Here is a 22729-nt window from a genome sequence, read left to right as displayed (position 1 = left end):
AAATAGTGGTCAGATGAACAAGTGTTTGGCGGAGAACTCGTTGATGTGTATGGTTAGCATTAGGCTGGCGTCACACTTGCAACTGCAATGCGAGAAACTCGCGCGAGCCTCAAGCTTCAATACCCGGCACTCCGGACCAGAGTGTTCAGCTGCATAGAAAGACATGCAGCCCGCACACTCTGGTCCCGAGTGCCGGCGGTAGTGCCTGGTATTTGAGGCGAGTTTCTCACTTTGCAGTTGTGGGACACTGGCCTTATGGTTATTCTCTTGCAGACTACAGAGATCACAAAGTCAATTTTACAGATTTCCAATGTATTTTATTAACAGAATAAATACATATCCTTTCCGACCTTGAAAGGTTGTAAATTACCAACTTAATCAATTTGTAACTTGCAAGTGAAAAAAATTGCCTGAAATGTACAAATCTCCAATAAAATACGTGATTTAAAAAAAAAAATTTTTTTTTCTTGCCTCTATGAAAAATCAGTTTGCTATACAAACACGTACAAGTCCTCATCTTTCACTTACTCCACCTGCACAGACTGCCAATACTGCTGTTTGGTTTATATCTTTCAAATGCATTTTTTTTATGAACATCAGGGCTGCTCCAACATATGTTCACATGTTCTACAAAGATCAGCCAGCTTCACCCGAGCGTAGTCAATTCTATTGAGAGCCATGGTCCCATCCTTGCGTGCACTGTAACTGGAGCCTTCATGGGGCTGTCCTGTCGCTACCTGAGACAGAATATCAAAAGAGTCAGAATCACAGAATTCAAGTCATAACAAAATTACTTGTTGGTGTTTATAATAATTAAGGGGATGAAGCAATAAGGCATTTTAAATAAGCCCCAAGTGTTACAAAGACACAATATATGCGTCTTAGGATAGAAGTTGGTAAAGTGTAGTCAATGGGCACATCCAGCACTTTGGATGTCCCTGTCCTACGACTGGAGAGGGAAATCAAATGCTGCATTGCTGGCTTATGGGGCTGGGCTTGTGTGACAGTGTACACCTGACCAGTCCGTCAGGTGCACACAGTGCATCATGACTGCTGAGGCACTCCTCAGTGTGTGCATGCTGGCGCTGATTACAGGTAACCTACCTGAAACCCATATCGCCACGGCAGCACACAGAGGTTTCACCAAAGCAAATAGTGAAGTCTCTGCCATGCTGTCTAATGTCCATGGTAAGAATACAGGTAAACACTCAGTGTTCCAAAAATCTTTTCTCGGCAACCAAAGTGCAATTCTGAAATTGAAAGAGGCTTATTCTGTTCCAGAGTCACATTCCAGGCATAATGAAAAGATATCTGCATAGGCCTCATGCACATGTGACCTGTGTACGGAATAGAAGATGTATTTATCCCCGTACATAGATCCACACATCACATGTGCAGATATCTGTTATTATATGTCCAATAAGCAAACCCACCTTCAGTGCACCCAGATGTCTACATTAAATGAAAAAGTAAGTAAACTTGTCTCCTGCATCGGTGCCACTTGGCTGCTCTGAGCCCTGTGTCCACCATCGACGACAGCAGACATCGACTGCTGCTAGCATGTGATAATGTTTGTCACATGAACACTGGATGTTAAATTATCTTTTTTTTTTTTTTAAATATGTTTTCCAGTTATAGCTGTCTGGTGTCTAATGGCTAGCATTTCTAAAATAAAATCAGACATCAATCAACGTCCCTGGTTCCAGTCAATATACAATCTCTACTGACATCACCGCTAAAGAAAATCACTGAGCTCAGTGGTTCTGGCAATGTAAACACAAGCTACTGAGTTCAGGAATCGGCAGCAGAGGTGAGGTCTGCTGTAGTCGTGACATAAGTTTTGCCAGTCATATTTAGGGGGGCAGTCAATGCATGTGCCCCAGGCGCAGCCGGCAGGGGGGCACAGTTGGGCTGTGCTGCACACACTCAAGTCACACTCCAACCCCTCCACCATGACCAATGAGCAGACACCAGGGACAAAATTGTAGACCTGCACAAGGCTGGGCTACAGGACAATAGGCAAGCAGCTTGGTGAGAAGGCAACAATTGTTGGCACAATTATTAGAAAATGGAAGAAACACAAGGTGACTGTTAATCTTTCTCGTACTGGGGCTCCATGCAAGATCTTGCCTCCTGTGGTAAGGATGATTCTGAGAAAGGTAATGATTCAACCCAGAACTACATGAGAGATCCTAGTCAATGACCTGAAGAGAGCTGGAACTAGACTCAAACTTTACCTTTAGTAACACACTACGCAGTCATGGATTAAACAAATACAGGGCATGCAAGGTCCCCCTGCTCACGCCAGAACATATCCAGGCCAGTTTGAAGTTTGCCAGTGACTATCTAGATGATTCAGAGGAGGCATGGGAGAAGGTCATGTGTTCAGAGGAGGCCAAAATAGAACTTTTTGGTATCAACTCCACTCACCGTGTTTAGAGGAAGAAGGACTCACAACCTCAAGAAAACCGTCCCAACCCTGAAGCCTTGGTGGGGGAAATATACTTGGGGGTGCTTCTGCAAATGAGACAGGACTACTGCACTGTATTGAAGGGAAGATGGATGGGGTCATGTATCGCAAGACTTTGGCCAACAATCTCCTTCCCTCAGTAAGAGCATTGAAGATGGATCGTTGCTGGGTCTTCCAGCATGACAATGACCCGAAACACACAGCAAGGGCAACCAAGGAGTGGCTCTGTAAGAGGCATGTCAAGTTCCTGGAGTGGCCTAGCCAGTACCCAGATCTGAACCAAATAGAAAATCTTTGGAGGGAGCTGAAACTCAATGTTGCCCATTGACAGCTCGAAACCTGAAAGATCTGGAGAAGATCTGTATGAAGGATTGGGCCAAACTTGGTCAAGAACTACATGAAACATCTGACCTCTGTAATTGTAAACAAAGGTTTCTGTACCAAATATTAAGCTCTGTTTTATATTATATTTTATTATTTAATGCATTAAAATGCAAATTATGTAAAAGTCATACAATGATTTTCTGGATATTTATTTAAGATTATGTCTCTCACACATGAAGTGTACCCATGATAAAAATTACAGCCCTCGCCATTCTTTGTAGGTTGGAAATCTTGCAAAATCAGCAGTGTACCAAATACTTATTTTCCCCACTGTAGCCTCCCATATACAGTGTGAGCCCCCACAGAGCCCACTATATACAAGCAAACATCCCACATCATTCTTTCCTGGATTGGAGGTTCACAGCAGTGATTTTTCACATTGTAATAGACGTGGCACTTTCCATTAGGATTTGAAAAACCAGGGAATCTTCACTGTAAGATCGTGATTGCAGGGCTCCAGCTGTCTATCAGAACTTATTGCCAACTTTTAGCAAAGATGTAGCAGAAGGGAATGAGCGTCCTCAGTATTTTCAGAGACTTAACTGACACCTGACACGCTGTAGTCTAAAGCAACCTCAATATGTATGGAGATTCACAAGGCAGATCACTCCCTGTGTAACTTCATCAGCTCTCCGTGGGGATCAACACTTAATGAAAGACTCATGATTAGGCAGCCGCTCAGTATAATAATGACAGGCTAGATACTGCACTATACTACATACAGTAAGTTGTGAAGGGAATTATCAAAGTAATCAAATGATCACATTTTTAAGTCACCTTCTAGGATTAAAATATTAAGAAACAAAAAATAGAAAATGCTGCTGAATAAAGTGTATTTTAATCAAAGCGCACAAAAACAGACAGATCTCTTTATAGTGACCAGCACGATAGAACTATATAATTTATAACGCAACATATGTCTTTCACTATGTAGCGAAAAAAAATATATATTTTTTTCAGAGTATTAACTGTATAAATGTAATAAACCATATATAAACCTACATGAATTGGATATTGCCATAATCATACGGACCCAAAAAATAGTTAACTCTTTATTCAGTAACTGAAAAGCATAAAAAGTAAAAGGTATTAAAAACAAAACATCAAGCACAGTTATTAACTGCACATTAACCTCTTCACGACCGCCCACTGTAGATAAACGTTGGCGCTTGCTGGGCTTTGTGCAGCGCCGACGTTTATCTACTGTCGGCGGTTTTGTGCCCCCGGGACCCCCACATACCTTACAACGCGGGGATCCCGGTGCACAATGCATGCTGGGACCCCCGACGTCATCGAGACCTGATTGGTTCAGGTCCCGATGACGTCAGCGCACAGCAGCCAATGGGAGCGATCGCTGGGAAAGCTGCTTGTTTCCCGGCGATCTCACTCATTGTAACGCGGCTTCTCCTCTGATCTAACACTGACAGATGATCAGAGGTGAAGCAGCGTTACTGTGTGACTAGATCGCTGCCTGGCACAGCTGATCGCTGCCTGGCACAGCTGTGCCAGGCAGCGATCTTGTCACACAGTAACGCTGCTTCACCTCTGATCATCTGTCAGTGTTAGATCAGAGGAGAAGTCACGTTACTGTGTGCCAGGCAGCGATCTTGTCACATAGTAACGCTGCTTCACCTCTGATCATCTGTCAGTGTTAGATCAGAGGAGAAGTCACGTTACTGTGTGCCAGGCAGCGATCTTGTCACATAGTAACGCTGCTTCTCCTCTGATCATCTGTCAGTGTGAGATCAGAGGAGAAGTGGCGTTACTATGAGTCAGATCGCAGCGCAGCGATCTTGTCACAAAAATAAAAAAAGTAAAGGAAAAAAAAAAAAGAAAAAAAAGCAGGTACACAGGTTAGGGCTAGGGCAAGGGCTAGGGTTAGGGCTAGGGATTAAGGTTATGGGTGTGTTGGTGTTAGGTTTGTGGTTAGGGTTATGGTTAGGGCTGAGATTAGGGTTAGGGGTGTGTTGGGGTTAGGGTTGGAATTAGAATTGGGGGTTTCCACTGTTTAGGTACATCAGGGGCTCTGTAAATGCAATATGACGCCCGCAGACCATTCCATCAAAGTCTGCATTTCAGAATGTCACTACTTCCCTTCCGAGCCCCACCGTGTGCCCAAACAGTAGTTTTCTCCCACATATGGGGTACCAGCGTACTCAGGACAAATTGGACAACAACTCTTAGGGTCCAATTTCTCCTGTTACCCTTGTGAAAATAAAAATTGGGGGCTAAAAGATCATTTTTGTGGAAAAAAAATGATTTTTTTATTTTCACGCCTCTACATTATAAACTTTACTGAAACACTTGGGGGTTCAAAGTGCTCACCACACATCTAGATAAGTTCCTTGGGGGGTTTAGTTTCCAAAATGGGGTCACTTGTGGGGGATTTCCACTGTTTAGGTACATCAGGGGCTCTGCAAACGCACATGACACCCGCAGACCATTTCATCAAAGTCTGCATTCCAATCGTCACTACTTCCCTTCCGAGCCCCACCGTGTGCCCAAACAGTAGTTTTCTTCCACATATGGGGTATCAGCGTACTCAGGACAAATTGGACAACAACTTTTGGGGTCCAATTTCTCCTGTTACCCTTGTGAAAATAAAAATTGGGGGCTAAAAGGTCATTTTGTGGAAAAAAAAATGATTTTTTATTTTCATGGCTCTACGTTATAAACTTCTGTGAAGCACTTGGGGGTTCAAAGTGTTCACAACACATCTAGATAAGTTTTTTAAGGGGTCTAGTTTCCAAAATGGGGTCACTTGTTGGGGGTTTCCACTGTTTAGGTACATCAGGGGCTCTCCAAATGCGACATGGCATCCGATCTCAATTCCTGCCAATTCTGCATTGAAAAAGTCAAACGGCGCTCCTTCCATTCTGAGCTCTGCCGTGTGCTCAAACAGTGGTTTAGCCCCACATACGGGGTATCTGCGTATTCGGGAGAAATTGCACAAAAAATTTTGTGGTTCATTTTCTCTTTTTACACTTGTGAAAATAAAAAAAAATGGTTTTGAAGTAAAATGTTTGTGAAAAAAAGTTAAATGTTTATTTTTTCCTTCCATATTCCATTCATTCATGTGAAGCACCTGAAGGGTTAATAAACTTCTTGAATGTGGTTTTGAGTACATTGAGAGGTGCAGTTTTTAGAATGGTGTCACTTTTGGGTATTTTCTGTCATATTGACCCCCCCAAACTCACTTCAAATGTGAGGTGGTCCCTAAAAAAATGGTGTTGCAAATTTTGTTGTAAAAATGAGAAATCACTGGTCAACTTTTAACCCTTATAACTTCCTAAAAAAAAAAATTATGTTTCCAAAATTGTGCAGATGTAAAGTAGACATGTGGGAAATGTTATTTATTAACTATTTTTTGCGATATCACTCTCTGATTTAAGGGCATAAAAATTAAAAGTTTGAAAATTGCAAAATTTTCTAAATTTTCGCCAAATTTTGATTTTTTTAACAAATAAGCGCAGCTCATATCTAAAAATTTTTTACCACCATCATGAAGTACAATATGTCATGAGAAAACGTCAGAATCAGTAGGATCCGTTGAAGCGTTCTAGAGTTATGACCTCATAAAGTGACACTGGTCAGAACTGAAAAAATTGGCGCGGTCACGAAGGCAAAAACAGGCTCGGGTGTGAAGGGGTTAAACATGTGATTATGCTGCTGCGCAGGTACCACGGCTGGCACCTGTCTACAGAAGGTTTTCTTTTTCTTGAGGTATGGACATGTTGATTATGCAAACTAAGGGGGCAGGCCACTGAGGGATCAGTGACCTGTCAGCAGTCTGCATTATGAATACCTAAGCAGAGCACTACACGACGACCCCCCTAAGGCCGCCCCGGGGCACGGGCATATCATTATCTCAAAACTGAAAATAAGGATTAAACCACAACCACAAGACGGATTTCATCAGCCAAGGTATCATTGCACCAACCTGACAGCGTCTGTAGGTTACTGAGCATAATCCTGCTGACAGGTTCACTTTAACCCCTTTGCGACCAGTGACACAACATATGCGTCATGAAAGTCGGTGCCAACCCGACTAATGACGCATATGCTGTGTCATGACTTTAAAGTCCCCCTGTGGGGTCAATGAAAAGTCACCCGACCCGCAGATACAGGGGGCTTTGTACGTGTGGCTTCGCCCCCCCCCGTGGCTGCGATCGCTCTGATTGGCTGTTAAAAGTGAAATAGCCAATCAGAGCGATAGTAATACAGTGGGGCAAAAAAGTATTTAGTCAGTCAGCAATAGTGCAAGTTCCACCACTTAAAAAGATGAGAGGCGTCTGTAATTTACATCATAGGTAGACCTCAACTATGGGAGACAAACTGAGAAAAAAAAATCCAGAAAATCACATTGTCTGTTTTGTTTTTCATTTTATTTGCATATTATGGTGGAAAATAAGTATTTGGTCAGAAACAAAATTTCATCTCAATACTTTGTGATATATCCTTTGTTGGCAATGACAGAGGTCAAACGTTTTCTGTAAGTCTTCACAAGGTTGCCACACACTGTTGTTGGTATGTTGGCCCATTCCTCCATGCAGATCTCCTCTAGAGCAGTGATGTTTTTGGCTTTTCGCTTGGCAACACGGACTTTCAACTCCCTCCAAAGGTTTTCTATAGGGTTGAGATCTGGAGACTGGCTAGGCCACTCCAGGACCTTGAAATGCTTCTTACGAAGCCACTCCTTCGTTGCCCTGGCGGTGTGCTTTGGATCATTGTCATGTTGAAAGACCCAGCCACGTTTCATCTTCAATGCCCTTGCTGATGGAAGGAGGTTTGCACTCAAAAATCTCACGATACATGGCCCCATTCATTCTTTCATGTACCCGGATCAGTCGTCCTGGCCCCTTTGCAGAGAAACAGCCCCAAAGCATGATGTTTCCACCACCATGCTTTACAGTAGGTATGGTGTTTGATGGATGCAACTCAGTATTTTTTTTCCTCCAAACACGACAAGTTGTGTTTCTACCAAACAGTTCCAGTTTGGTTTCATCAGACCATAGGACATTCTCCCAAAACTCCTCTGGATTATCCAAATGCTCTCTAGCAAACTTCAGACGGGCCCGGACATGTACAGGCTTAAGCAGTGGGACACGTCTGGCACTGCAGGATCTGAGTCCATGGTGGCGTAGTGTGTTACTTATGGAAGGCCTTGTTACATTGGTCCCAGCTCTCTGCAGTTCATTCACTAGGTCCCCCCGCGTGGTTCTGGGATTTTTGCTCACCGTTCTTGTGATCATTCTGACCCCACGGGGTGGGATTTTGCATGGAGCACCAGATCGAGGGAGATTATCAGTGGTCTTGTATGTCTTCCATTTTCTAATTATTGCTCCCACAGTTGATTTCTTCACTCCAAGCTGGTTGGCTATTGCAGATTCAGTCTTCCCAGCCTGGTGCAGGGCTACAATTTTGTTTCTGGTGTCCTTTGACAGCTCTTTGGTCTTCACCATAGTGGAGTTTGGAGTCAGACTGTTTGAGGGTGTGCACAGGTGTCTTTTTATACTGATAACAAGTTTAAACAGGTGCCATTACTACAGGTAATGAGTGGAGGAAAGAGGAGACTCTTAAAGAAGAAGAAGTTACAGGTCTGTGAGAGCCAGAAATCTTGATTGCTTGTTTCTGACCAAATACTTATTTTCCACCATAATATGCAAATAAAATGAAAAAAAAACAGACAATGTGATTTTCTGGATTTTTTTTTCTGTTTGTCTCCCATAGTTGAGGTCTACCTATGATGTAAATTACAGACGCCTCTCATCTTTTTAAGTGGTGGAACTTGCACTATTGCTGACTGACTAAATACTTTTTTGCCCCACTGTATGTCATCAATGAAATTTGATGAAATATTAAAAACCAGCCATTGCCGATGCTGCAGTAGCTGGGGACACCAATTTAACCCCCCCCCCACGGCTAACGGGGGTGATCTGCCCCCCGCCACTGAATGACAGCGGCAACCTGCCGCCACTGTCATCATCTGCTCCCCCCGCCTTCCCTCCGCTCCCCCTCAGCTTCTGATCACCTCCCCTCCCACCCCCCCGGTACCATCCGAGTGCCGCTGTCACTCCCGGTGTCCCGGACCATGGGCACCGTCATCTTGGAAAATGGCGGGCGCATGCGCAGCGCACCCGCCGGAATCTGCCGGCTGCAGATTCCATTCATTCATTTTGATCACTGTGATAAACTCTCACAGTGATCAAAATAAAATAAAAAGTAAATAAACCCCCCCTTTATCACCCCCATATGTATGCACAAATAATAAAATAAAGAAAATATTTTTATTTTTCCATTAGGGTGTGTGCACACGCTGCGGATTCTACTGTGGTTCCGCAGTGGATTTGGCCGCTGCGGATCCGCAGCAGTTTTTGCTGCGGTGTACAGTACCATTATTCCCTATGGGAATAAAAAAACGCAGTGCAGACGGTGCGGATTTTTCCGCGCGGTTTTCCTGCGGTTTTAAAACCGCAGAAAGAATTGACATGTCAATTCTTTCTGCGGATTCTGCTGCGGTTTGCCATCACCTCCATTGTGGAGATGAAAAACCCAAGGCAAAACCGCAGAGCAATCCGCAGGTCTTTTGACCTGCAGATTTACCTGCAGATTTTACAAAATCTGCGCGGCCAAATCCGCACCATGTGCACATACCCTCAGGGTTAGGGTTGGAATTAGGGTTACTATTAGGGGTGTGTTGGGGTTCTGGTTAGGGTTGGGATTAGGGTTAGGGGTGTGTTGGGATTAGGGTTGGAGTTAGAATTGAGGGGTTTCCACTGTTTAGGCACATCAGGGGGTCTCCAAACGCGACATGGAGCAACCATTGATTCCAGCCAATTTTGCGTTCAAAAAGTCAAACGGTGCTCCCTCCCTTCCAAGCCCTGCCGTGCGCCCAAACAGTGATTTATGACCACATATGAGGTATCGGTGTACTCAGGAGAAATTGCCCAACAAATTTTATGATCCATTTTATCCTGTTGCCCATGTGAAAATGAAAAAACTGAGGCTAAAAGATAATTTTTGTGAAAAAAAAAGTACTTTTCTTTTAACGGATGAATTTGTGAGGCACCTGGGAGTTCAAAGTGATCACTATGCATCTAGATAAGTTTCTTGGGAGGGTCTATTTTCCAAAATGGGGTCACTTGTGGGGGGAGCTCCAATGTTTAGGCACACAGGGGCTCTCCAAACACAACATGGCAACCGCTAAATATTCCAGCATATTTTCCATTCAAAAAGTCAAATGGCTCTCCTTCCCTTCTGAGCCCTGCCGTGCACCCAAACAATGGTTTATAACCACATATGAGGTATTGGTGTACTCATGAGAAATTGCCCAACAAATTTTAGGATCCATTTTATCCTGTTGCCAATGTGAAAATGAAAAAATTGATGCTAAAAGAAAATTTTTGTTGGAAAAATTAAAATGTCCATTTTTGTCCTTCGACGTTGCTTTAGTTCCTGTGAAACACCTGAAGGGTTAATAATCTTCTTGAATGTAGTTTTGAGTAGTTTGAGGGGTGCAGTTTTTAGAATGGTGTCACTTTTGGGTATTTTATGCCATATAGACCCCTCAAAGTGACTTCAAATGTCAGGTGGTCCCTAAAAATATGGTTTTGTAAATTTTGTTGTAAAAATGAGAAATCACTGGTCAACTTTTAACCCTTATAACTTCCTAACAAAAAAAATTTTGTTTCCAAAATTGTGCTGATGTAAAGTAGACATGTGGGGTGGGAAAGGTTATTTAGTAACTATTTTGTGTCACATAACTCTCTGGTTTAACAGAACAAAAATTCAAAATTAGAAAATTGCGAAATTGTCAAAATTTTCGCCAAATTTCTGATTTTTTTTTACAAATAAACGCAAAAATTATCGACCTAAATTTACTACTAACATGAAGCCCAATATGTCATGAAAAAACAAAATCTCAGAATCGCTAGGATCCGTTGAAGCGTTCCTGAGTTATTACCTCATAAAGGGACACTGGTCAGAATTGCAAAAACTGGCCTGGTCATTAAAGTCAAAATAGGCTTGGTCATGAAGGGGTTAAGGCCGAGTTCACACACAGCTTTTTTTTTCATTTTCGCTGAGTTTTTAAACGCGCAAGTTTGCCGCAAAAAAAAAAAAAAAAAAGCATCCCATGTAATCCTAAGGCATTCCGCACATGCTGTGCTAATGCTGCGTATTTTTCCGAGGCGGAATTGCATCACGGAAAAATACGCAGCATGTTCATTCTTTGTGTGGAATCGCGGGAAAATACACACACATAGGAATGCATTGTTCCGCTTACTTTGCATGTCGCCATGCCCACTATGCGAAAAGTAAGCGGAATATTTGCGGATGGTACCCACGGTCTGGAGGGGAGGAGATTCTCCTCCAGGCTCTGGGTACCATATCCCTGTTAAAAATAGAATTAAAATTAAAAAAACATGTTATTCTCACCTTCCGGCGTCCCTCGTAGCGTCACCAGGCCTGAGCGATGCTCCCGCCAAGTCCCGTTCCCAGCAATGCCTTGCGACAATGACCTTTGATGACGTCGCGTTCTCGCGAGAATGCAACGTCATCAAAGGTCATTGTCGCAGGGCATCGCTGGGAACGGGACTTGCATCGCGATGAACGGGAACGCTGTGCGGGATGCCGGAAGGTGAGAAAAACATGATTTTTATTTTTTTTATTATTTTAAAACTTTATATCTTTTTACTACTGATGCTGCATAGGCAGCATCAATAGTAAAAAGTTGGTCACACTAGTCAAACAAGTGTGCCCAACCTGTCAATTAGTTTTCCAAACGATGCTACAGATTGCTCAGAAAACGCTAGTATTCTGCAAGCTAATTTTGCTTGCAAATCGCTAGTTTTTCAGCGGGAAATACGTGGGAATTTAAAATGTGGATTTCTCGCATATTTCCCGCGGAATGGAATTGTGGAATTCCCGTGGAAAATTCTGCAACGTGTGCACATAGCCTAAGGGCTTGAACTGGTTTAATCTGCTCAGAATGATTTTCTAATGTTGCATCATCTTATGCAATTAAAAAGAATTTCAATTAAAAAAAAAAAAAAAAAACTTAAAACAACTGATATTGCCTGGTTGGTGCAGCATAAAAGAAATTTCATCTATTAGGCTATGTGTACAAGGCGTATTTTTCAGTCTGATTCCGCCAACATTTTCCTGATGCAGCTTCACCTGGGAAAACTCGGCCAGCATCTTTTAGACATGTGGCCACAGCCTTATTAATTCTTCTCCAGCGATGCTTTAATATCTAAAGCATCTGGGAGAATGTAACTATGGATAGCCCACCAAGTTTTAGTTCAGGTCCATGGTTCATATGTCATGAACATTTTAAAACTGATTTGTTCTAACATACAGTACCTGCGTGAGATAACGGATTTGTCCTGAGAGTTCAGATTCAACCTTTTGCATGGAGGTGGTGAATTGGGAGGCATGTCTGTCTAAGAGGCGTTCATTTGGTTTCTCTTTGGACAGCTCCAGTATAACATTCCCTGAAACAAATTATAGAACCGTATTATCTGCGTTCACAAAGCTAAATGCCTTAAGATGTATGCATCGCTGACCTTTCTGGCAAATATCAATTTCTCCTCTCAAACAAGCCTTCATGAAAATACAAAGACGACACCCTCAACAAAACAATGGTGTGTTGATACTGGTATGTCTAGGTATGAAATCACAGGGAAAGGGTAGCTTTATATCCTTGAAAAAGAATTTATGAGGAACAGCTTGGAGGCATTTTACCCCACAGAGGTTAGGGCCATGGAAGAGGCATTCAACACAGGGATCATCAATGAAATGGAATTGTAAATAGGAAAACATGCTCTTGAATTTAAAGGGAGTCGGTCAGTAGGATCAACCCTTCGAAGAAGTCTATATGGGAATGTAGGACATAGGAAACAGAATAAAATGATACCTTGATATCTGCAATACGCTTAAAGATTCCTAAGAAACCCATGTTTTCCTTATATGCAAATGAGCTGAAAAGATCTTGGTTCCAGAGAAGGATCTGCACTAGAGTCTTCCTCCAGACCTGCTTGTTTAGAATGTAAATTGCTACCCTCTCCTCTTATGTGGCTAAAATGCATGGGCTCCTGGTGGGGTAGATGCTTGTATGTATGGGTTGTCACTGTGCATTGAAAAGGAATATTATGCATTGGAGCTCATACTGAGCATACATCAGAATTGAGAACCAACATATGGTCGGTAGAGTATGGAGTAGCCTTGGCCCTGAAAAGGAAATCATTAATGACGCTTTGTTCCAAGGTGGGAAGATCAGCTGCAGCAGTGACCGCAGCCCCTTCTCCCTGAAGACATCCCATTTGTGCATCCCAAGAACCTCAGAGCATTCTCAAAAGAAATATTAAAAAAATAAATCCATAAATAAAGCAATTAGATTAAAGAGATTAGGGACTTTTTAATTAAAGAATATTAGAAAAGTGATTAAATAGACATTTAGGAGCACCCGTTTTTAACACTATGGAAGATGGGAGAGTGGACGCAAGCTCAGTAAACTTCAGAGCTGTGGCCAAGAAAATGTATGGGTTGCCTCAATGGACTGAAAATAAAGTCGGAAAAGGTTATAGCAGGGAACAGTCGCAACCAAATCGCATTCAGGGTACACTGGAATAATGGTTTTGGATAATGTCTAACCTCTAAAAGTAGCTAGTTACTGTACTAACAGAATTATTAAATGTAAATGTATAGTTTTCTTTTCACAAGATTACCTGCATTCAATAAGATGGTTGCGATTTCTCGTTCAATATCCTCTAGGATACGGAGTCTTTCATTTGCCAGGCTATAAGTAGCCATAAGGACCAGAGATCTTTGCTCTGCGTAGAATATCCAGGCTTTAGAAATGCACCTCCTGTGACACACAAAACATTATAATTTAAGATACAAGATATATACACTGCTCAAAAAAATAAAGAAAATACCACATCCTTGATATTACTAAATGAAATATTCCAGTTGTAAATCTTTATTTATTACATAGTAGAATGCGTTGAGAACAATAAATCTGATCGATGTAAATGAAAATTTATATCCCATGGAGGTCTGGATTTGGAATGATACTCAAAATCAAAGTGGAAAATCAAATTACAGGATGATCCAACTTCAGTGGAAATGCATCAAGACAAGGAAATGATGCTAAGTAGTGTGTGGCCTCGACATGCCCGTATGACCTTCCTACAACTCCTTGGCATGGTCCTAATGAGGTGGCAGATGTTCTCCTAAGGCCGGGATCACACATGCGAGAAACTCGGATGAGTCTCGCATCTTAATACCCGTCACTGCCACCGGCATTCAGGAGTGGAGTGTGCGGTTGCATGTTTTTCTATTTAGAAGACCAAACTTAATTTCCTATGTTAAAGGGAACCTGTCTCCAGCAAACATGTTATTAACCTGCAGATATGTGCTTAATATGCAGGTTATAATAATATTTATATATATAGCACTAACATATTCCGCAGCGCTTTACAGTTTGCACACATTATCATCACTGTCCCCATTGGGGCTGACAATCTAAATTCCCTATCAGTATGTCTTTGGAGTGTGGGAGGAAACCAGAGTACCCGGAGAAATCCCACGCACACACGGGGAGAACATACAGTCATATGTTAAAGTTTGGGCACCCCTATTGATGTTAACCTTTTTTCTTTATAACAATTTTGGTTTTTGCAACAGCTATTTCAGTTTCATATATCTAATAACTGATGGACTCAGTTATATTTCTGGATTCAAATGAGGTTTATTGTGCTAACAGAAAATGTGCAATCTGCATTTTAACAAAATTTTACCGGTGCAAAAGTATGGGCACCCTTATCATTTTCTTGATTTGAACACTCCTAACTACTTTTTACTGACTTCCTGAAGCACTAAATTGGTTTTGTAACCTCATTGAGCTTTGAACTTCATAGCCAGGTGTATCAAATCATGAGAAAAGGTATTTAAGGTGGCCACTTCAAGTAGTTCTCCTATTTGATTCTCCTATGAAGAGTGGCATCATGGGCTCCTCAAAACAACTCTCAAATGATCTGAAAACAAAGATTATTCAACATAGCTTTTCAGGGGAAGGATACAAAAAGTTGTCTCAGAGATTTAACCTGTCAGTTTCCACTGTGAGGAACATAGTAAGGAAATGGAAGAACACAGGTACAGTTCTTGTTAAGCCCAGAAGTGGCAGGCCAAGAACAATATCAGAAAGGCAGAGAAGAAGAATGGTGAGAACAGTCAAGGACAATCCACAGACCACCTCCAAAGACCTGCAGCATCATCTTGCAGCAGATGGTGTCACTGTGCATCGGTCAACAATACAGCGCACTTTGCACAAGGAGAAGTTGTATGGGAGAGTGATGCGAAAGGAGCCGTTTCTGCAAGCACGCCACAAACAGAGTCGCCTGAGGTATGCAAAAGCACATTTGGACAAGCCAGTTACATTTTGGAAGAAGGTCCTGTGGACTGATGAAACAAAGATTGAGTTGTTTGGTCATACAAAAAGGTGTTATGCATGGAGGCTAAAAAACACAGCATTCCAAGAAAAACACTTGCTACCCACAGTAAAATTTGGTGGAGGTTCCATCATGCTTTGGGGCTGTGTGGCCAATGCCGGCACCGGGAATCTTGTTAAAGTTAAGGGTCGCATGGATTCAACTCAGTATCAGCAGATTCTTGACAATAATGTGCAAGAATCAGTGACGAAGTTGAAGTTACGCAGGGGATGGATATTTCAGCAAGACAATGATCCAAAACACCGCTCCAAATCTACTCAGGCATTCATGCAGAGGAACAATTACAATGTTCTGGAATGGCCATCCCAGTCCCCAGACCTGAATATCATTGAACATCTGTGGGATGATTTGAAGCGGGCTGTCCATGCTCGCCGACCATCAAACTTAACTGAACTGGAATTGTTTTGTAAACAGGAATGGTCACAAATACCTTCATCCAGGAACTCATTAATAGCTACAGGAAGCGACTAGAGGCTGTTACTTTTGCAAAAGGAGGATCTACGAAATATTAATGTCACTTTTATGTTGAGGTGCCCATACTTTTGCACCGGTCAAATTTTGTTTAAATGCAGATTGCACATTTTCTGTTAGTACAATAAACCTCATTTGAATCCAGAAATATAACTGAGTCCATCAGTTATTAGATATATGAAACTGAAATAGCTGTTGCAAAAACCAAAATTGTTATAAAGAAAAAAGGTTAACATTAATAGGGGTGCCCAAACTTTAACATATGACTGTAAGTATTGAACATAAAGTGCAAGTCATGACTTAAAGTGACAGTACATGTCAAGGAGAGATAATTTTAATAAGGTGCAAAGCATAGCATTAAAGTGACGGTGCAGGTCAATAAAAAACGATGGCAGCATCGTGGTCTCCTGGTCCGGTGTCCGCTCGCGTGCTGTACGTGGGCGATGCTTCGGACCACATGATCGGGATGCCTCCTTGACACGCTGGTGGATGGGGCGACGGGCAGGCAGTGGGCGGCCGCATGCTCCAATCCACACTGGCAACATATATCCCTCCTTGGAACCCTTGTGTTTCACGCAATATTATTGGCCACATGTCTGTCACCACACTGCATCTGGGTAAATGATTCTATATTCGTTTCTTGCATGTTGACTCTGTGTCTGTGACATTATGCAGGGCTTATACCTTCTATATTGTTACTTATTACGTGCCATTCATTTGCCACTTACTAATTGTGGCTATGGTCACAGCAGCATGTATTTTCATCCATGGCTTAACTTTATGTCTTTACCTTGCCTCTACTTTTGATGTTCTCGATATTCACTTTGTGGTGCCAATTTTGGCTTCTTTTATCATGTACCTTTTTTAACCATTATTAATAAAATATCACTTTTTACCTACTATTATTTTCATTTTTGGTTATTCACGTCCTTTTTCTATATGATTTGTATTATTGTGGTGTAGCACCATCCATTTTGTCCCTTATTTTGGTTTACTTCTGTAATCATTTTTGATGCCAAAGTTTGCTATTAAATAAAAAAAAGTAACATTTTAGAGTCCTCAGTGGTTGATACCTTTTAATGGCTAACTGGAAAGAGGGTAACACATTGCAAGCTTTCCAGACTTCTCAGGTCTCTTCATCAGACAAAAAATAACACAAAATGTAAAGAGTCACATATTTATACACAACAGGACACAGGAATAATGCAATAGATAAGACAAGTGACGTGAAGAAGAACTATCAATATGCAATGGAGAAGCAGTTGTGGCCATAAATATTGGAACAGTTCATAGATAAGGAGTGAATGTTTTATTGTCCTCTGAGGTCTGGTTCTGTGTTGTGATTTCCCCCACAAGGTCTGAGGAGCAAATTCCTTAATGGATGTAACAAGACATAAGTCCATATGACACATACATTCCTGCTTTGAATGTGTCAAAGGTCATCACAAGTTTGTACTCCCACAATCTTCTGTCTCTACAAGATGTGAAGTTACTAGTGATGAGCGAACGTGCTCAGAAAACGTGTTATTTGGGTATCTTAAGTGTGCTCGTATATTATTCGAGTCCCGGCATCTGCATGTTTTGCGTAGGTAGACAGCCGCAACACATGCAGGGATTATCTGTTTGTTTGGCAATTCCCGCATGTGTCGAGGCTGCCTACTGTCGCAAAGCATGCAGCTGCCAGAACTCGACTACTATACGAGCACGCCTAAGATACCTGGATAACACCAGAGCATGCAAGGATAACACGTTATCCGAGCACAATCGCTCATCACTAGAAGTTACCTTTCAATACCACCAACTTCATGTCCATGACGCTGTGCTCAGGGCTACAAAGATATTTGGCCACGCATAGTTCTATTTTTTTTATTTTACTGTGTGGTGATAAGAATTTACACTTGTTCTAAGTTTTTGTACAGTCTCTCACATACAGACTCCCAGTTGGACATTTCGTACCACTAATTGCTGGCAGTCCCTTCAACAATGAATGGAGTGGAGGTGCGCATGCGCCATTGACTTCTGCTCCATCCATTTTCTATTGGACTAAAGCCCCCGTTACACACTGCGATATCGCTAGATGTGATACTGACCGCCAACCGGCTCCCCTGCCGCTCATCGTTGGTCGCGCGAGAAGCTCCTGGACCGTTTCCCGTCGTCGGCTTCCTTCTGTGACGACGAGCAACGCGTGGACGCGGGCGGGAGGACGCAGGATCGCCGCGTCTGACAGGTAAGTAGCGACCCCCGACCCCAGCGATGTCGCTGGTGAGATCTGCCTGTGTGGTAGCTCACTAGCGACCACTTAGCGATGCACCAGCAATCCATATCGTTGTCGGGATCGCTGGTCGGGATCGCTGGTACATCGCTAAGTGTAATGGTACCCTTAGGAAGAAAGAGTAAAGCACACACTAATTGCAGGAAATCCTTTCAACAATGAATGGAGCGGAGGTGCGCAAACTGCGCATGCCTCATTCTCTTCCAGGACTGATGTAAAAAGAGTACAGGACAATAAACAATGAGTGGAGTGGTGGCACAATGCTCCAATCCCTTCAACTCCATCCATTTTCTGTGTGACTAAGGAAGAACGAGTAAAGCCACGTGCAAATGTTCAGTATTTGGTCAGTATTTTACCTCAGTATGTGTAAGCGAAAACCAGGAGTGGAAGTGTCAGAGGAAAAGCCTAATAGAAACACGTCACCACTTCTGGATTTATCACCCACTCCTGGTTTTTCTTACAAATACTGAGGTAAAAACTGACCAAATATTGATAGTGTGAACGTGGTCTAAAGCAGTCACTAATATCTGGAAGGCTCTTGAACAATGAATGGAGAGTAGGCGTGCATTTTCCATTCTCACAGGACTAGTGTTGAGCATTCCGATACCGCAAGTATCGGGTATCGGCCGATACTTGCTGTATCGGAATTCCGATACCGACATCCGATATTTTTTCAATATCGGGCATGGGCATCGGAATCGGAAGTTCAAAGTTGATTGACAGCCGAAATGACGTCATCATGATGCGCGGTGTGTGCGCATCATGATGCGCCGTCATTTCGGGCCTCCCGGGGGTCTCTGCCGGCCTACCGGGGGGCTGTGTGGACTGCCCGGGGTCTGTACCGGCCTGCCGGTGGTCTGTGCACCCTGTGGGGGTCTGTACCGGCCTGCCGGGGGGCTGTGCACCCTGTGGGGGTCTGTACCGGCCTGCCGGGGGGCTGTGCTGATGTCCGGGGGTCTGTGCAGGCATCGTCCGATGGGACTACAAGTCCCACGCAGCAATGGCATAAAGTGAGACTAGGGACTTTTTTTTTTAAGTGGCGGAGGAATACAGTGCGGAAGGATACCTACCTTCCGTCATTGGATTCCTGCAGCCCGTAGAGAGCGGCAGCATCAGCTGATGCTGCAGTTCTCTACCCAAGATCGTCGTGGGACACACTCGTGGACTGCTTCGGATCATGGGTGAGTACTTTTGTGGTTTATGTTAATATTTATTCCGTAGACGACAATGGCTTCGGGGAACAATGTGACAAGTATTGGTAAGTATGTTACTCAATGTTATATGTACTGTATGTCTATGTATGTATTGTATGAATGTATTGTATGTAGCATGCATGTAGTATGTATGTAGCATGCATGTAGTATGTATGTAGCATGCATGTAGCATGTATGTAGTATGTATGTAGCATGTAGTATGTATGTAGCATGCATGTAGTATATATGTAGTATGTATGTAGTATGTATGTAGTATATATGTAGCATGTAGTATGTATGTAGTATATATGTAGCATGTAGTATGTGTGTAGTATGTATGTAGCATATATGTAGTATGTATGTAGCATGCATGTAGTATGTATGTAGCATGCATGTAGTATGTATGTAGCATGCATGTAGCATGCATGTAGTATGCATGTAGTATATATGTAGTATGCATGTTGCATGCATGTAGTATATATGTTGTATGTATGTTGCATGCATGTAGTATATATGTTGTATGTATGTTGCATGCATGTAGTATATATGTAGTATGTATGTTGCATGCATGTAGTATATATGTAGTATGTATGTTGCATGCATGTAGTATGTAGCATGTATGTAGCATGCATGTAGTATGCATGTTGCATGTAGTATATATGTAGTATGTATGTTACATGTAGTATATATGTAGTATGCATGTTGTATGTATGTAGCATGTATGTAGCATGTAATTTTTTTTTATTTTTTTTTACATTCAACACATTAGCCGGATGATGGGACTACTACTGTCCCATCATTGGCTAATGTGTCAATCACTGTCATGGTAGCAGGCATCGCCCAATGGGACTTGTAGTCCCATCGGACGATGCCTGCACAGACCCCCGAAGCCTGCACAGCCCCCCGGCAGGCCGGCACAGCCCCCCGGAGCCTGCACAGACCCCCTGGCAGGCCGGCGCAGCCCCCCGAAAGGCCCGTACAGACCCCAGAGAGGCTGTACAAGGCAAAAATAGGGTTTTTCTTATTCCGATACCGGAAGTCCCATAGACTTGAATGGGACTTCTGGTATCGGAATCGGCGATACCGATACTTTTTTTTTTAAGATCGGCCGATCCATTCCGATCCGATACTTTGAAGTATCGGACGGTATCGCTCAACTCTACACAGGACTCTGCAGAACCCCATTCTCGGGGTTGTTGGGGGTCCTATGACTAGGGGAATACTTTTGGGAAACCCCTTTATGTTTGGATTAGATAGCACTAAACTCATTATTTTGAGGATACGGCCAGGTTAACAGACGCCTCAGGAAATAAAACGGAAATCTGTAGTTGTTAGGGTGGTGTGACACTGCATTCAGGCACCCATTGAGTGGTCCCATCAGGACTTACACCCGAACCTCACTGCAAAACGGGATTTGGACTCATGCGCTGACGGGGCTGTAGACTATAATGGTGCCAACAGAGCAAACGTGTGCTCTGCATCATTTTCGGGCATATATGCCTACTGGAGGCGAACACCCTGACGCGGTCTACTATATCAGGGTGCTCACCTCCAGTAGACGTATATGCCCGAAAATGATGTGCAGCACAGCGCACGTTTGGTCTGTTGGCACCATTATAGTCTACAGCCCCGTCAGCGCATAAGTCTGCATCCTGCTTGCGGGGGGCTAGGGCGTAAGTCCTGACGGGACCACTCAATGGGTGCCTGAATGCTGTGTGAAAGAAAGCACCATGACTTATTTCATATGGCCAGAACACTCTCCCTAGGACGAGGGCAGCGCATTGTGATGAATGCTATGAGAGGTTACGGTGGACACATTACACCAGCAATCAATTCTATATAGCAACATACACAGGGTTACCGCATCTACCGGCTCTCCAGTACATCTGTAACTGGCATACTGACGCATTCTGCGACATAAAGAAGCACTCACCCACTGAAGTCCCTTCATAAAGCCACTAACAAACCGACTACCGCTTCCTGCAGATTTGCGAGTACCAAGATGGCGGAAGGCGGAGCTTAACATGAGAGCACCAAGATGACGGCGTCTGTCTCTGCGTACCTATTCGGGCAATCCACTCCTGACGTCACGTGCGGCATGGCGCCATTATGGAAACAGCGAATCCAATGTGAGCTGAGGAGGCGCGTCATGGCGCTATTGGCATTTACTCCCCTCGTGTCCGCATTGCTGCATATTGTGAGGGGATTCCGGCGCTCCAATGAGTTTACAAAGCGGCTTGTGCTAGATTGCTTATTTTACTGTGATAATTTTACTGCAAATATGTTGAAAAGTGTTACTGGCTCTACAGCCAGACGACCCCCTGGTAAATAAGAGGTTCTCGTTTTACTGAGCAAACCTCGCCCGTCCTGTATATGTACCCACACACAGTGGCATCGCGAGGGTCCTGTGGGCCTCCACCAGCCTGCAGGTCAGCTCTATGGGCCCCTGTGGAAATGCCCTGGGAGTCTGGGACCAACCTGTAATATGGCACTTTGTGGCACCCCATGTTCTCAAAAGATGAATAAAAATACACAATTTGTTTGTGCTGCGTTTGTGCTGGTTTGTGCCGCAAAAATGAACGTTTGCACCGCTTTGGTTCCAGAGATATTGCGCGTTATATTTTTATGAAGCTCCGCCCACTTTCCACCCCATGTTCTTAAATTTTAAAAATGAATACACCATTTGTTTGTGCTGCGTTTGTGCTGGTTTGTGCCGCAAAAATGAACGTTTGCACCGCTTTGGTTTCCGAGATATTGTGCGCTCAATTTGCTGAAACTCCACCCACTTTCCACCCCATGTTCTTAAATTTTAAAAATGAATACACCATTCGTTTGTGCTGCGTTTGTGCTGGTTTGTGCCGCAAAAATGAACGTTTGCGCCGCTTTGGTTCCAGAGATATTGCGCGTTATATTTTTATGAAGCTCCGCCCACTTTCCACCCCATGTTCTTAAATTTTAAAAATGAATACACCATTCGTTTGTGCTGCGTTTGTGCTGGTTTGTGCCGCAAAAATGAACGTTTGCGCCGCTTTGGTTCCAGAGATATTGCGCGTTATATTTTTATGAAGCTCCGCCCACTTTCCACCCCATGTTCTTAAATTTTAAAAATGAATACACCATTCGTTTGTGCTGCGTTTGTGCTGGTTTGTGCCGCAAAAATGAACGTTTGCGCCGCTTTGGTTCCAGAGATATTGCGCGTTATATTTTTATGAAGCTCCGCCCACTTTCCACCCCATGTTCTTAAATTTTAAAAATGAATACACCATTTGTTTGTGCTGCGTTTGTGCTGGTTTGTGCCGCAAAAATGAACGTTTGCACCGCTTTGGTTTCCGAGATATTGTGCGCTCAATTTGCTGAAACTCCACCCACTTTCCACCCCATGTTCTTAAATTTTAAAAATGAATACACCATTCGTTTGTGCTGCGTT

At 43.1% G+C, this 22729-nt stretch overlaps 1 protein-coding gene across 1 annotated transcript; it reads right to left on the bottom strand.

Annotated features, from left to right (window-relative positions):
* Nucleotides 1-295: 295 nt before the first annotated feature.
* On the bottom strand, nt 296-21373 carry MED11 (mediator complex subunit 11). The gene is made up of 4 exons (XM_073544432.1): nt 21236-21373; nt 13582-13721; nt 12218-12348; nt 296-737 (listed from the first exon to the last, which is right to left on the bottom strand). The coding sequence occupies exons 2-4, from the start codon at nt 13664-13666 to the stop codon at nt 597-599; spliced, it is 357 nt and encodes a 118-aa protein (XP_073400533.1). The 5' UTR covers nt 13667-13721; nt 21236-21373; the 3' UTR covers nt 296-596.
* Nucleotides 21374-22729: the final 1356 nt, after the last annotated feature.

This window comes from Dendrobates tinctorius, unplaced genomic scaffold (genome assembly GCF_039654945.1).
Source record: "Dendrobates tinctorius isolate UK_male_01 unplaced genomic scaffold, ASM3965494v1 ptg000011l, whole genome shotgun sequence".
Taxonomy (NCBI): Eukaryota; Metazoa; Chordata; class Amphibia; order Anura; family Dendrobatidae; genus Dendrobates; species Dendrobates tinctorius.
The sequence above is the reverse complement of the archived record's forward strand: the minus strand, read 5'-3'. Positions and strand labels throughout refer to the sequence as shown.

Excerpts from the sequence above, each read along its gene's own strand:
- MED11 (XM_073544432.1), bottom strand. The coding sequence starts at position 13,666 with ATGGCTACTTATAGCCTGGCAAATGAAAGACTCCGTATCCTAGAGGAT. Across the intron at positions 12,349-13,581 it reads AACCATCTTATTGAATGCAG|GGAATGTTATACTGGAGCTG; the intron begins GTAATCTTGTGA and ends AATTTGTTTCAG. Across the intron at positions 738-12,217 it reads AAATCCGTTATCTCACGCAG|GTAGCGACAGGACAGCCCCA; the intron begins GTACTGTATGTT and ends ATTCTGTCTCAG.